The 16,681-nt window shown below is 29.8% G+C and overlaps 1 protein-coding gene across 13 annotated transcripts in view; it reads left to right on the top strand.

Moving 5' to 3' along the window:
• Nucleotides 1-16,681, top strand: part of LOC122502398 (CUGBP Elav-like family member 4) — an 829,562-nt gene that overhangs the window by 315,057 nt on the left and 497,824 nt on the right. Inside the window, exon 2 of one of the 13 annotated variants that reach the window (XM_043612421.1) lies at nucleotides 8,676-8,864. The exons of 10 other annotated variants lie outside the window; for them this stretch is intronic. In XM_043612421.1, coding sequence (XP_043468356.1) covers nucleotides 8,835-8,864 — 30 coding nt within the window. In that variant the 5' untranslated portion in view covers nucleotides 8,676-8,834. Of the gene's footprint in view, nucleotides 1-8,675; nucleotides 9,060-16,681 lie in introns of those variants that run through there. 2 more of the 13 variants (XM_043612425.1, XM_043612427.1) reach the window with 2 other exon arrangements.

Raw genomic sequence — 16,681 nt, 5'->3', positions numbered from 1 at the left:
CGTTTGCAAAATATCATGAGAAATAATTTCTTATAAAAAATTATTTTTTTCACCATTGACATGGAAAAGTTTCTTTTTTGTAACTGTTTTAGGCTGATGAAATAGCACCTAAAAATCAGTTGTTGATTTTTGTTTGATCTTTCTCATTTTTTGTTCTTATTGATTTAAGTTGTCTGTGTTATTCTATATTTTATTTATCATAATAATTAATATTAATAGAGTGTATTACAATAATAAAAAGAATAATAATGCAATACAATTAATTACATATTAGTGTACATTATTTCTAATCATAAATGAACATAATATGTTTTGATTTTTCACTTTTCATCTGTCGTACTAAAGAGAGCTGGTACTATTTTAAGGCCTACCTGGTTTGTACTAAAAAGAGCTGGTACTATTTTAAGGCCTACCTGGTTTGGAAGAATTATCATTTAATTATTTCAATATTTCCTTTTTTTATAGGTAAAAAATGACTTCGACAAATGAGAACGGTTGCGATAGAAAACGTAAAAGGTGTAAAATGATATTAGACACAACATGTGATCCTGCCACAGTTATAAGCACAAAAACTAATCAAATTTAGAATGAAGTTGCAGAAAAATTATGTGAGGAATTTTAAATGAAACATAAGATAATAAATATGATACGTAAAATATGCAACTACTTCTTAATTTAAAAAAGTCAACCAATACTTTATTTGACTTTCTCTATCATATGAAATCGTATTGTTAATTTTTAGTATTTTAATATATATTTGGCTCCTCAGAAACATCGAGTGGTAAACAGAACATGACAGAAAATGTATGTAATACACGGAAAAAATTTGTTCAGGGAAAGTTCCCGAAATGTACCTGAACGGTGGATATGAGAAAAAGTTAAGGTCTAATCCTGCATTACACTAAAGAAATTTCCGAACTTATCAAAAATTTGCCATGAACTTCAAGAATTTCTCCTGTTGTATACGGCAGATTCCTGAAAAGTTCGGGAATTTCTTTAGTGTAATGCAGGATTAGACCTCAACTTTTTCTCATATCCACCGTTCAAGTACATTTCGGGAACTTTCCCTGAACAAATTTTTTCTGTGATAAAGCACTAGACGATCTTTCCACATTTTGCGAGAGTGATTACAGCGACGATGACATAAATGTTTTAGACAACACATCGGATGTTCACGAAAATGGTAAACAATTTTCCAAATACATTGAGGATGAAAATGTTCATTTATCATATAATTCACCAAAATATAATACTTCTAACATGGAGGAGAATGAAGAAATTATATTTGAAAAATCAGGTTTAACATTTTCTGACGTAATACAAATAATAATTGCTTTTACTATTAGATTCGGAAACGCACAATAACGTGAATGGTTACTTGAATTACTGAAATTATGTGCAGGGCCAAAATTTAAACATCTTAAAATGTCTAATTATAAATTTTCTAAACTTGTTGATCCACCGGCAGATAAAGTAATATATCATTTTTACTGATGACAATTGCCATAAGAAAACTATAGTTTTAACATCTTGTGTAAAGTCAATTAAACAATTAGTCTGGTCTCATCAGCATATTTTAACATAGTCAAAGAGAATGGATGACGCGCCTCTCTTTAGTATGTCTAAAAGAGCATTTCCTGCCTCCTTGTCTACGTTTCAAATGTGTCTTATTAATTGGTATCATGATTGTGCGTACTGATCCAATATCAGATCTTATAAATTTGTATGTAAATATGATAAAAAATCATGTAAAACGTTTATTTACAGAAGAAATGAAAATAAAATTTCCAACTAATGAAGAAGAATTTATTCTTAAGTTTATACCTTTGTGTGTAATAGCTGATTCCGTGGCTCGAGGCATTTTACAAAATAGGATTCTTTTTAATGGATATTGTAGGTGCAATTGCTGCTACCATTATGGGCAATACATTTATGGAGAAACAAAGGGCATTCATTTAAATACCCCTTTTTAGATAAGAATCCAAAACTTAGATCTCACGTTTCACAACTAAAATATGTAGCTAATGTAAAAAGCGTTCTATCTTCGAACAATAAAAAGAATGTTACTTCTAATGTTCGAGGTGTGAAAAGTGAATCTGCTTTTCTTGGGAATCCTTATGTCGACATGATTTGGGGATTTCCGGTGGACTATCTATACAATAATATTATAGGTACACAACATTTATATTTATATTATACACAACATTTATTCGTTAAAAAATTTAGTAAATGGTCCAAAAAGTATTAAGCAACAGATAGCCAATAAATCATTAAATTCTCTTGCATATCAAGTTGATCAATTAAATAAGAATTTATCAACTAATGTAATGGAGTATTGTAAAAATCTATTTTCTTGTAAAGCAAATACTAAAAATTGCATTATATTCAACGATTCAACATTTTTTGGTCCTTCGCCAAAAACTAAATTCCAAGAAGAACAAGAATTTGTGAGATTTTATAGAGAGAATAAGATGTTTGCCAGTATAAAGTATTTAAGACTGTTCAAATTGTAAATATGATAGTAATACCGGATGTTGAATGTCGCTTGGAAGTACGAGAAATTATTTTGGAACCATTTTTTGCTGGGCGAACAAAAGTAGACCATATATAGAGAGTAGTTAAAATCACTGGAGCAAATTCATCCATTTTAATATCAGAAATTGATTCGAAATTAGTTACAATTGTCTTTAAGAATAATGAGCAATTCACTTGCTTGATTCCCAAAACATTTGCAGCACAATAAATAAAATAATAGTTACTTCATTAAGGAAGAATTATTTAATTGATCCTTTAACTGCGATGACGAATATTTGATGGCCAAAATATTCGTCTTCCGCAGTTAAGGGGTTAATTATGTTGGAAAAATTAATCCGCCTTCTTGGATCCGCCATTTTCAATTTTGTAATTCAGATCATAGATTTGTACTCAGTGAGTTAACAAATATAAAAATTAGTAGTTTTAAAATGTAAAAGTTTTCAAAGTATAAATAAAAAATTGTAACAACGATAAAACATCAACGAGTATCTTAATTTTTATAGGATAGGAGATTATTATATACCTTGAAATTGATATAAGGTATTTTCAATTTTTTTGTTTAATTAATTGTTTTTTTATAGCCTTAATTCTTTCTTTATTCGCGACTGCGTTTAACTATTGTGCAGGTAGCTTAGCTAAAATTGCAGAAGTTTCTTGAACTTATAGCAATCTTAAATTGCAATTTAAATTATTGCATATAATTAACGTTCCTTCTGAATCCAGAATTAATGTTGACTTCTCGTGAGATAAAGCAGGTAAAATATCATCAAAACAAATTTCAACTTTTTAAAACTGAGATGAAGCACTAAAAACATAGTTTTTAATGTCTAAACAACACAGGACCACAAAGTTTTTTTAACGGAAGAATTGACAGGACCATGTTTTTTATATGTTTTTTGGGTCGCTTAATTCGAATCCGAACTCAGTTTTGCGCCATCACGTCAAGTTTCTTCAAAATGGCGGATCCAATATGGCTGTCGAATTTTTTAAAAATGTATCAGATTTACTTAAAACTTTTACTGGGGGATTCTTGGGGTCGCTGAATACAAACTTCACCCTAATTTTTTAAAATTTAAAATGGCGGATCTAATATGGCTGACGTATTTTTAAAAAATTTATCAGATTTATTCGAAACTTGTTACTTAGGGGTTTTTGGGGTCGCTGAATACAAACTTCACCCTAATTTTTTAAAATTTAAAATGGCGGATCTAATATGGCTGACGTATTTTTAAAAAATTTATCAGATTTTAAATTTTTGAAAAGTAAGGTAAAATTCGTATTTAGCGACCCTGAAAACTCCCGAGTATAACGTTTTAGGTAAATCCAATAATGTTTTTAAAAATTGGTCAGCCAATATTGGATCATATTGGATCCGCCATTTTGAATTTTTGAAAATTAAGGTGAAATTCGTATTTAGCAACCCCAAAAACCCCCGAGTAAAAAGTTTCAGGCGAATTGGGTGAATTTAAAAAAAATCGACGTTATATTGGATCCGCCATCTGTAATTTTGAATATTTACGAGTTTCTTTGATTGTTTAACATTATATAATATTTTTCAAGTGCGTTAAAGTTGTTTTTTAATAGAATCTTCTGCTTATTTTTATTTAAATCTTGTTTACAGTCAGTTCGGATTCGAATTCAGCGACACAAAAAACATATAAAAAACATAGTCCGGTCAATACTTCCTTTAAAAAAATGTTGTGGTCCTGTGCTATTTGTGACTGCTGACGAAGTTTGTTGTTTTCCTATTCTTTCTAATTAGTTAACAATTAGGTATTTGTTTTTTGGCATGATTATAAAGCTGGTCTGCTGTTCATTTTAAAAATATATTTTCTTTTTCTTGTTAATTATAACTTCTTAATTTTAAGAGTTCCATTCTCTACTCAATTTTCATAAAAGTAAAAAATTTAAATAGGTAAGTATAAAATATAAAGTTTTAAAATGAATGTAAAAATTTATGATTATTCATTTTCAAATCTATAAACAATTATTATTTTACTTCTTAAGGGGGATCCCTCCTGAGAAGTGTGCAAAATATGGCAAAATTTAACATTTTTTTTCTCGCTTATTTTATTATAAAAGTTAAAAAGCCTTTATGCATAATACATAAAAACAATAAAAAAATTTTTTTTTTATATTATGTTAGGCTGTAGAGGGCGTCAAAATCGATGCTTTTATTTTGAGGCGTTCTGCGGTTGCAGGTCTAGGGCCGTTCCCAGTGGTCTAAAATAAAAACCCAAAAGAACTTTTACAGTTGAGATACTAATCTAGTGGTTATACCTAAAATTACCTTAAAAAATTAAATTTTAAAAAAATGACACTACTTTTAACAAAAAAATTGAAAAATTACCATTTTTCTCGACATTTTTTGTTAAAAAAAGTATTAAAAAATTTTCTTTTTCAAATTTTTTAGGTATACCCACTAAAGAATATATTTTTTAACAAAATGCAAAAAAAAATTAGAAAGAAACATCCATCCGTTTACTCAGAATCCCTGCAACCGATTTAAAAAACAGCGTTTTGAGAAAAACGCAGTTAAAGTTTAAGTACGATTTTTTCAGATTTATTGTTAATTGGTTTTTATAAGAGCTTACCAAATTTTAATTTGCTATCCTAGGTCAATAAAGTAAGTTATAGGCATCCTGATAAGCCTTTTTATTGTCAAAAACCATACAAAATTCAGTAATTCAAAATGTATTTGTCCAAAAATATGAACTGATATTTATAATGATATCTCGCGAACCGAATAAGATTTTTTAACGTTTTTGGTCTTAAATTAAAGATAAGACTTAAAGGATCACATCTATGACGGGTTCCACGTTAAGTGACCCAGGTCAAAATTTTAAATGTTTGGGATCGGGTTAAAATTGTGCAGAAACAGTAGTCCTATTAGATACAATTAAAAATACCAAATATTATTAATTTATTTAAACAAATATTAAAACTGGAGGGGGTCAAAGTTTAAATTTTTGGTCTAACATGGAATATTTGAAAAATTTGTAGTTTCTTTAAAACAAAACGAAAATACGTTTTCTATTTTGGGTTTTTCTGCTGTTTTTCAACACTCTCTAATGGTGTAAACAAATGTAGAGAAAAAAAATGTTAGACCTTGAAAAATTAAATTAAAAAATAAAATTTCATTTTTTCATCAAATGGACAGTTTTTATTTTTTAAAAAAATTTTTATCATAAAGGTGACGTTTTTTCCTAAAAAAAATGTATAGGTCAAAACGTGGGACAAGAACTTTTAACTGGTCAAAATAAACATTTACTTCTGCAATCCACCGCCCCTGCTCGTTGTTGGGCTATATATTGTTTATAACAATTGAAATAAATTATTTTATGCTTTATTAATTATCTGGTGGTCATATTGGATGAATTTAAATTGACTTAGATCATGTGCATCAACGAAATAAGAAAATAAACGTCCTTTTTTTAAAAAAGTGTATTAATTTGTTAACTTTGATTTAAAAAAAATTATAAATAATTAAAATCTCTAAAATCTGCCTCGAAGGATGTCTTAAGAATTTATTCCCCTTTAACTTAAGACAAAGAACACTCAAATCGGTTAAAAATTGTAAGCTATAGACATTTTTTAATAGTAAATTGTAAAAAAAATTCCACTGTGGGACGGTGCACGGCAGAAGTAAATGCTTAATTTGACTAGTTAAAAGTTCTTGTCCCACGTTTTGACCTATACATTTTTTTTAGGAAAAAACCTCACCTTTATGATAAAATTTTTTTTAAAAAAATACAAACTGCCCATTTGATAAAAAAATGAAATTTTATTTTTTAATTTAATTTTTCAAGGTCAAACAATTTTTTTTCTCTACATTTGTTCACACTATTAGAAAGTGTTAAAAAACAGCAGCAAAACCCAAAATAGAAAACGTATTTTCGTTTTGTTTTAAAGAAACTACAAATTTTTCAAATATTCCATGTAAATTTTTGACCTGGGTCACTTGACGTGGAACCCGTCCTATATAAGTTTTAAATTTTGTCTGCAATTTTTAAAAAATATGCCAAAGTTTAAAAAATTGTCAAAAAACATTTAATTTTTTAATTTTCTTTTTCAAATTTGTCGATTGTTAAAATCTTTGTGTAATTTCTTAAAATTTCGAATTGTATATTATTTAACATAGAATATTATAAGCTTTCAAAACGGTAGATTTCTCAAGTTTCTTACATTATTTTTTTCAGGAATATCATAATTTAAAGATTAGTATATTTTTGGGCCATGCGCATGGAGCCACTCTCACGGTAGTGTGATGTACTATAACTTTTTATAGGAGCTAAATTTCGTCATAAAATTTAAAACCTTTATTCTAGAGATATTAAGGATTTTAAAAAAGCAACATCAAAAATTCAAAGAAAAATTTTTTTCTCATGAGTAATCCCCCTTAATGCAATATTATTAATATCTATGCAATGGTGTTTTCTTAATTTTCCGGACGTCTTGCACTTTTAATTTTTAACTAAAAATAAAAAAAATTTATACTTTTTACTAATTTTCTAAGAATATGAACCTCAATGCAGGTGAAAATTATTAAAGTAAAAGATTTTGAAGGTATTCGAAAAATTAATTTCAATTTTCACCATTTTTTTCAAATTATATAATAAAAACTTCTTTAAAATCATGATATTCTTTCAAATGTTGGTTCGTGTATTTCGTAATTTTATAATGAATAAACTTACTAAATTTCATAACGATCAGGAAATTATTTATAAAGTTAGACGTCCCGGAAATAAAAAATGTCATTTTGAGAAAAATTTCAAAATCAAATTTTAACAACAACATACTCTTTGACTGATAAGCTAACAATTTACGCAATAAAAACCAAATTTTTAACCTCCTAATGTGGTTTCTCCCCTTAGGAAGAGGACGAATGACGTATTATTAAAATATAAAACATTTAATTTTATTAATTATTGAAATAAAAAAATATATGTGGGGCAAAATTCCTCAACTGCAAAGGTCAAAAAATGAAATTTCTCTAAACTTTGCTAAAATGTTAGTACTATTATTAGTAGAAGTGTCAATATAAATTATTTTTGAATTTGATAAAATATTTTTTGAGTTATGGAGTTTCAAAATTTTAACTTTCTTGAAAATATCATTTTTTCGATTTAATATATTGATAAGTAAAATTAATCAAATTAAAAATACGAATAGTGATTTTGAAAGGGTTTTTCATGATCTATGAGCTGGTGATGAAAAGAAAGTTTTTTTTTTTTTTTTTTTTTTTTTTACCTTGAAATTCAAGGTCAAATTCTTAATTTCAATATATCTCAAGATCGGTGTTTTTTTATTTTTTTCTAATCGATCCCAATCCAAAGCTTACCTTTTTTCCTATGAGCCATGTCAAAATTAGAGTGGGACAATGGACATTTTTGAAGAAATTAATTATAAATCATTTTCTATAAAAAATAATGATAAATTATTATTTTCTTCAAAAATTTTCATGGTCCCACTCTGATTTTTACATCAAATTAAAAAAAATTTATATTTACACTTCTACTAATAATAGTAACATTTTAGCAGAGGTTAGAAAAAATTCATTTTTTGCCCCATATACAAAATAGTTACGAAAAAATGTTAAATAAGTATTAATATTACAAAGCATGCCAGGTATTTATCATTCGTGTACATGTGTCAACCTGTACAGTTTTGAATACGCCCAACGGACTTCTAACGGACAAAAATGTTTGACATATTATTTTGGCACATTTGCAGTAAAAAAGTTCTCGTGAATCTTAAAAGAAAGCACGAAATGAAAGTAAGTTATTATAATTTTCTTAAGTTACGTTATGAAATTGATATGTAAATTATGTATGTTACTTTTTATAAAAATATAACTTCCAAAATTTTCATCCAATAACATATTCTAAACATATGTGATTTCTTTTTTTCATAGAGAATTTATAAAAATGTTTCCGAATGATTTTTTTATTCGCTTGACTCAAATTGTTAAGTGATTTTTTGTTTTTATATATATATAAGGTAGTTTAGAAATATGGACATTGCATATTAATTTGTAAAAATAATAAAGAAAATTGTTAAACATCTTTAAAAAAGTAAGCTTTTTGTAGGTAGACATACGTATGTTTTCAAAAATAATTTTATGCATTTTTATTTTTTAGGTGAGCAAGCAGTAAACACAAGCGACTTAGAATCAAGTGATTCGCATGCAGTTGAAGCAGAAATGCTTGATGCAGTAAATTTAAGAAGTGGAAATTCTTCAGAAAGCTACTTGGAACAAGATTCGTCAATTAGTTCAAAACCTGAAATTGTTCCGGAAGATGGTGACTTCATTTGCAACGCAAACACACGTGAGCAGTTAATTAATGGAGAGAATGATAATAATTTAAACGATGGCTGTAATGGCGGAAATGTAAATCACGAATCTAATACTGACAATTCTGATCGTATGAATGACAACAATGGTGGACAATTTTCAATAAGGTATCCTTGGGAAAATGTTATTTAATTTCCACAGTCGGACCTGGCTGTTAGAAACGTATTAGGTATGACAGGAGGTTTTATTTCCACCTATTTCCTATTAAGGCTATGTCCAAGTTGCGAAATGTAAACAAACCAAAAGGTTACTAAACCAGCACTAAAATTGCAATTTTTCGACAGCCAATTCTCCCACAAAAAATAACATTTTTACACTTTCTCTACAAAAATGGAAAATTAGAGTTTCAAAATGTCCAAAAATATCATGTTTGGCTATGAGCAATAAAAAGCAATTAGTAAAATAACTAGTTAAAATGACCTGTAAAACAGCATTTTTGACGCGTCGCGAAAAATAAACTGTTTGAGTATATCAACCGCACGGATGATGAAGAAGTCTTATGTCAGCGATTGGACCTTCAACATGTGGAAAGGGAAATTTTTCCCTTTCCTCCTTGAAATTACAAGAGAAAGGGTAAAAACTTCTTCATCGTCCGTGCGGTTGATATAATCAAACAGTTTAATTTTTCGCGACGTGAACTCTGTTGCTCGCTGCGCGTGCGCAGACCATACCAAGGTCGCAATATCATCATGCAAAAAGGCACATTTGGTTTTTGACTGAAACTCAGTGGTTTTCTCATTTTTTCAGTTATTCAAAGTTTAGTAACTAAATTCGATACTTTAGTTCACCATTTCCATAAAGAAAATGTGAATTTATATTTATTTACGCAAATGGGAACCGCGAAAAAATGCTTCACTATTCGGTCTATAATGAAGCATTTTTTCGCTGTTGGCATTTGCGTAAATCAATATAAATTCACATTTTCTTTATGGAAATGGCGAACTAAAGTATCGAATTTGGTTACTACACCTTGCATAGCTGAAAAAATGAGAAAACCACTGAGTATCATTCAAAACCAAAACTAAGAATGCATTGACAGCACCATGCGAAAATGCACATTTTGTTTTCGACTGAAACTTAGTTATTTTCTCATTTTTTCAGCTATGCAAGGTGTAGTAACCAAATTCGATACTTTAGTTCGCCATTTCCATAAAGAAAATGTGAATTTATATTGATTTACGCAAATGCGAACAGCGAAAAAATGCTTCATTATAGACCGAAGTTTTTACCCTTTCTCTTGTAATTTCAAGGAGGAAAGGGAAAAATTTACCCTTCCACATGTTGAAGGTCCAATCGCTGACATGTAACTTCTTCATCATCCGTGCGGTTGATATACTCAAACAGTTTATTTTTCGCGACGCGTCAAAAATACTCTTTTACAGGTCATTTTAATTAGTTATTTTACTAATTGCTTTTTATTGCTTATAGTCAAAAACAATTTTATTGGAAACTTTGATACTCTAATTTTCCATTTTCGTAAAGAAAGTGTAAAAATGTTATTTTTTGTGTGAGAATTGGCTGTCGAAAAATTGCAATTTTAGTGCTGGTTTAGTAACCTTTTGGTTTGTTTACAGTTCGCAACTTGGACATAGCCTTAAGTTTAGGGAATTCCGCTTTTCTTCTAGAATTAATGTTGGTTCCCATGAGTATTTTAGCTTGCCCAGAACCACTAATCGACTGACATATTTTCTGGTGCTCTGTTGTTTGACACTGTTTGAATTGCATGGCCAAGTATCTGTCAAAAACACTAATTTAAGGCTCAGAACCAATAAATTATTTCTTAGCACCTGCTTTGGCTAGTTAATTCATTATATCATTACCAATAAATCCAATATAACCAGGAACCCACAGAAGAATAATATGGTTAATTCAAGCTAGTCTATTGAGTGCCTTATGGCAATCACCGATCATCTGTGATGTGATTACAATCGCCATGATTTCGGATTGTAATAGAACTTAGACCCCACACAGAAAAAATTTGTCCAGGGAAAGTTCCCGATTGTACCTGAACGGTGGAAATGAGAAAAAGTTGATGTCTAATCCTGCATTACACTAAAGAAATTCCCGAACGTCTCAGGAGTCTGACGTGTATAACAGGAGAAATTCTTGAAGTTCATGGCAGATTTTTGAAAAGTTCGGAAATTTTTTTAGTGTAATGCAGGATTAGACCTCAACTTTTTCTTATATCCACCGTTCAGGTACAGTTCGGGAACTTTCCCTGAACAAATTTTCATCCAAAACAGAGTATCCAGTTTAAGACCCCAGCTGCTACCTACCTACGTTCTGTAAGTTGCTATAAGTTTCTTGCACTTATTCTATAAATGCTATATCCAAAAAAACTTATTAACTAGGATTGTTCCTAAAACTAACCTTCTGGTTGAGTGCCGTTTGTGCCACCTTGAGTATTACAACCAGGTTGGACCACGAACAATTAATAAAAAATCGTCTGCATAGTAAATTGCACCATATCCTGCATTAGTTAAAAGTTTTAGTAGTTTATCCAATTCTGCGGACCAATGCAAAAATGAAAGAACTCGTTCCTCAGGGTCATCTAAAGTTAACTGCTCCTTCCAGGGCTGAGTTCCCTTTTGTTGATAAAATGTTCCCGTTTCTTAACATATGTTAAGTCCAATCAAAAACTACTGTAGGAATATTAAAACCTATCATATCTCATATCTCTTTTTATGGACTCTGGAGAGGACTGACTAAAAGCCCCATTTATTTTTAAAAGAAATTTTGAGCAAGGCTGTCTCCGTAGAGACCCAAAGAATCCTCTATCGTTCTCTGTAAAAGAATAGGAGAAACCGGGAGACTTGTTTACAATGATCTTAGAGCATAAGAGTATTGTCAATTACATCCTATTAATGACATTGCTATAAGGCAAAGTCGAGCCAGTATTAAGAATATCCAACTCTGTTCCAATTAGATATTCTATTAATTCCTGTCCTTTCTGGCTGTCCTTTGAGACCCTCACACTGTAACTAGTAAGTTTTCAACTCACCCAAGCAACAGAAAAAGTTTCTTTGTCCATGCACTCCACCAACTTGCAAATTTCAATTGGTGGAATATTCTTACTATCACGATCCGGCATAGAGACGCATTCAAGCGAGAAAACGTCAAGTACAAGAATTTATCTCGACTTTCAATTCAAATTTTGATCTTGTATTCGTTTTAAACAAGATTCTCGGTAATACTTGGTATAATTGTACTGATATTTAAAGTCATTATACGAAATATTAGACTCTTCTAAAAAATGTCGGCAACTACTTTATCGGGGCGCATGATTATTCCTCAAATTTCAATTTTCTAATGTTCAAAACATCGAAATTCTTATCATCGAAATATCATTTCGCATAATTTTCAGTTTTCGAAATTTCATTCAACATAATTTTTAATTTATCGATTTATTCTTTATCCTATTATTTAAATAGTCGAATTGTTTTTTAATATAATTTTTAATATGTCGAAAATTTTTTTGACATACATTTTGTTTTTCCGAATTACTATTTGTCATAATTATTAATCCTCCGAATTGCCATTTGACATAATTTTCGAACCTTCGAAATATTATATTACATAACTTTTATTTAGCAAAATTTTATTTGTCAAAATGTTCATTTACTCGAATTATTAAGTGACATAAAGCGCATTTACTCGAATTCTCATGTGACATAACCTTCAAATCTTCGAAATGTCATACTTAAGACATTTCATTTATCGAAATTTTATTTGTCATAATGTTCATTACTCGAATTATCAAGTGACATAAAACGCATTTAATCGAATTCTCATGAGACATAACCTTTAAATCTACGAAATGTTATATTTCAGAAATTTTAATTTATAGAAATTTTATTTGTCATAATTTTCATTTATTCGAATAACCATTTAACATAAAATTTATTTGTCCGAAATTCCATTTGACATAATTTTCAAACATCCGAATTACTTTTTAACCTATAATGCAAGTCACAGAAAATTTATTTGTCCTAAAAATAACAATGAAATTTGCAAATATTTTTCTCATTTCTATTGTTATTTTTAGGACAAAATAAACTTTCTGTGACTTGCATTATAGGTTAAAAAGTAATTCGGATGTTTGAAAATTATGTCAAATGCAATTTCGGACAAATAAATTTTATGTTAAATGGTTATTCGAATAAATGAAAATTATGACAAATAAAATTTCTGAAATATGACATTTCGTATGTAGATTTAAAGAGAATTCGAGTAAATGCGTTTTATGTCACTAGATAATTCGAGTAATTAACATTATGACAATAGGATAAAGAATAAATCGATAAATTAAAAATTATGTTGAATGAAATTTCGAAAACTGAAAATTATGCGAAATGATGTTTCGATGATAAGAATTTCGATGTTTTGAACATTAGGAAATTGAAATTTGAGGAATAATCATGCGTCCCTACTTTATCATATTTTTCAACTTCTGCATATGTATTTCTTTTCTTAATATTTTTTGCGACAACTATTTATATTAAATGTTTAATACATTTTAAGCAAACAAAGCTGATTAGGAATTACCCAGAATTGTTAATATATAAACAATTGAATGTTCAAGAATTTTTAGTATACAAGAACTTGTAGCATATTCTTGTTACGTCTAGCTACATGATGCAAGTTGAAGGTAATATTGTCTTGACGTGAATCACTAATCCAGAACAGTTACTTTATAAGTTGTCCTCCCCAGATCGTAATACGGACTGAATTCGAAGGCCTCTATGGCCTTTGCTTGACACTCATGCAGCTGTAGGAGCAAGAGAAATTTTCTGGCTCTTGTGTCAGCCACCTGCGATCCATCGACCTGTAGCAAACGCCAGGTCGATGTCGTCAGCATCGGGCTGTACCCCTAGAGAGCCTGGAAGACCACATTCACATCCTTTGGTTCTCTTGGTATACCATATGGTGGCCTTTAACATCCTCTGACGTATCTCCACCCCACTGACTTTTAACTTCGCTCCTTTCCAGGGCGATTAGAATAAAAACACCTCCTCTACAGAAAGAGACTTCAAACCTTGGCAACCGATCAAACGGCCCCTTAGAAATAAGCGGTACAATGGCCTTTCTAAAAAGTCCAAATTACTTCTCCATAAGTACCTCACCGGGATATCCGTCTCTACAGACCTCCTCCGTCGTCGGAGGAGTCGTTTTTTGAGCCATTGTTACAATCTTTTCTGGCATCCTGTTCTTTTTCTTTTTCCATGGGTGATGCATCCTGGCTGATTTACATTTTCGACCCGATACCAACACTGGAGGTATTCGAAGAAATAATTCCGGCTTTCTGCCGTTCTATTCTCAACCGTTTCCTTGCAGAATTCTTTGAGACGTCTTCTTCTGATTTGGAACCTTACTTTAGCCCTTGAACTATTGATAATTCTAGGTTCGCCCTATGAGGACTCTTAGCATAATTGAGGCCTTGGATCCAATAACTCGCCCGACGCTCGGAGGAACGCGCAACTGCCAGTCAGTGAGCAGTGAGCGCCTCTGGGCCACTCACTGCTACCCGACTGGTATTAGCGCGTTCCTCCGAGCGTCGGGCGAGTTATTGGATCCAAGGCCTCAATTGTATCCTTTTCTATGTAATGGGGTTAGAAAAGGATTCAGTTATGCTCAGAGAGCTCATAGTTTGAACAATTAACAGCCTGAGTTAATTACATTAAAAAATCAAATAGCGAATTTATTATTCTTAAATATAATTTCAATTTTTTAAATTTTCTTTCAAAAACAATCTTTGATCATTTATAAACTCAATAATATGTACATAGAACGTGATCTTAGTCAATCAATGATAGCTTATTGCTCTTCTTGTTTGTGATAATTTAAAAACAGTCTTTTTTGCATAATCCAACTTTACATTTGCTACATTTCTAGAAGGAACTAATGTAGTATCCAGAAGAAGTTCTTCGCCCATTTTTATTGCATAAAACGCATATTACTCGCTCCGTTGTCTTTTGCAATGTGTGAGTCGACAAATCATCTGAAACGTCACTTCCAGTCTTATTTAAACTCTTTGGAATCTTTTGAATCCGCGTTGTTCGATTTATAATTAATTGCTTGACAAGTGCCATACGAAATGAAAACTGCGTTTTTCCTTTCTTTGTTATATGTGACCTATTAGTCAAATTGAATAAAATATGACTGTTTAGGATAGCAACGTCAATAATGAAGCGAACAACATGCTTCCACCATTTTTTTTATTTTCTAGTTACACCATAGTAGCTTCGTTTTTGATCAGCTGAATCTACTCCTCCCATGTATTTTGTGTAATTAGCAACAACTTGTGGACAATCGATTTTTAATGTGCTGCTCTAATATATTTTTCCTATTCCTCAAAACTCTTTTACTTTCTATTAAATTACCATTTTCGTTTTGCTGCACTGATATATTTTTATTCCGATATTTTTTTCTTGTCGGTTCGCTGTCACTTTCAATATTTTCCATTAAATTTTCAATATTCTCGATTTTCCTTTTTTAAGTAGATTTTTTTATTCTTTGGATGATCTGTAATTTAATAAATTCTTTTATTGAAAACCTTATAAATTAATTTTTTTTTAAATTGATAAACAATTAATATTGATCCGAAATTGGTGGTTTTGATTTTTTGCTGTTTCCTATTTTCACAATTTTTTTATCCTTTTAGTTGACATTTTTACTTTTTGTTTAAATTATCAACATGAAATTCACTATTTGATAAATTCTGAAAAATATGGAAAAATACATGAATTAAATTATTTTGTAAAGAAAAATTATATCATACTTGAGATAGAATAATATTAGTCTAATATTAAATTATTTTCTATAATTAGTAAATAAACCTTACCTTTCGTTTTATTTTAAATAAAACACATAAAGAATAATTTATTATTTTACACAATTTTCTAATTTCCATGAATGTTTTGAAGTAGCCGGTCGGGGAATTCCACATATCAGTTTCAATTTGAAGGTTATGTTTACATAAGTTATTTATATGTGATAAAAGTCATTAAAAGATAACTTACCTTTTTGTAATTAAATAATAAGATCATTTATTTGCACTTTATATGAAAGTCCAGACTTTTTTATTCAATTTTCCACCTTCCCATGATCATTTATTTAATAATATCAACTAGGTTATGGGAGGATTTAATTCTACTCAATTATTAAATTGTATTATAATTTGAAAATAAAAAAATTTGAAATCAATTTATTATTTATCATTTTTTGACACCTCTTAATCAATTAGAATACGACTTTGAAATTGTGACGTCATTCTCGATTTATCGAACAAAAACCGAACCGACCGCTAAATGTAGATTCTGGTGTCAATTGTAAAAAAATCACACTGTGAAGCGTACTGCAGCAGACGAGCAGCTTGCAAGAGAATTTTGAAAAAAGTATTAAACTCCTTAAACTCAATCGGCCGACTTTTTGGAAAATATTCTCTGCATTTTTAGGTAAACACTACCGTCCACGAGTATCAGGACGATTACACGCGACTCTATAAAAAAACAGACCATCGCTTTTTCAATCATATCTCGTAAATAAAAGGAGATACAAAAAACTTAAATATGCTTAAAAAGCTGATTAAATTTTGCGTAAAATAAGCTGTCTTTGAAGTAATTTCGTTAACTATTTCTTGAGTTGTAGAGTGAGAAAGAAATAAAAAAAATTATCAAATTTTATCATTTTTGTCTCTTGACTTCAACTTTTTCAAAAATCTAAAAAAATTTATATAAAAGTTTTTTAAAAACACAGAAATATTCGTTAGAATCTCAGCCTTAAAATAAGTCT

This window comes from Leptopilina heterotoma, unplaced genomic scaffold, assembly GCF_015476425.1.
Source record: "Leptopilina heterotoma isolate Lh14 unplaced genomic scaffold, ASM1547642v1 Lhet_228, whole genome shotgun sequence".
Taxonomy (NCBI): domain Eukaryota; kingdom Metazoa; phylum Arthropoda; class Insecta; order Hymenoptera; family Figitidae; genus Leptopilina; species Leptopilina heterotoma.
The sequence above is the reverse complement of the archived record's forward strand: the minus strand, read 5'-3'. Positions and strand labels throughout refer to the sequence as shown.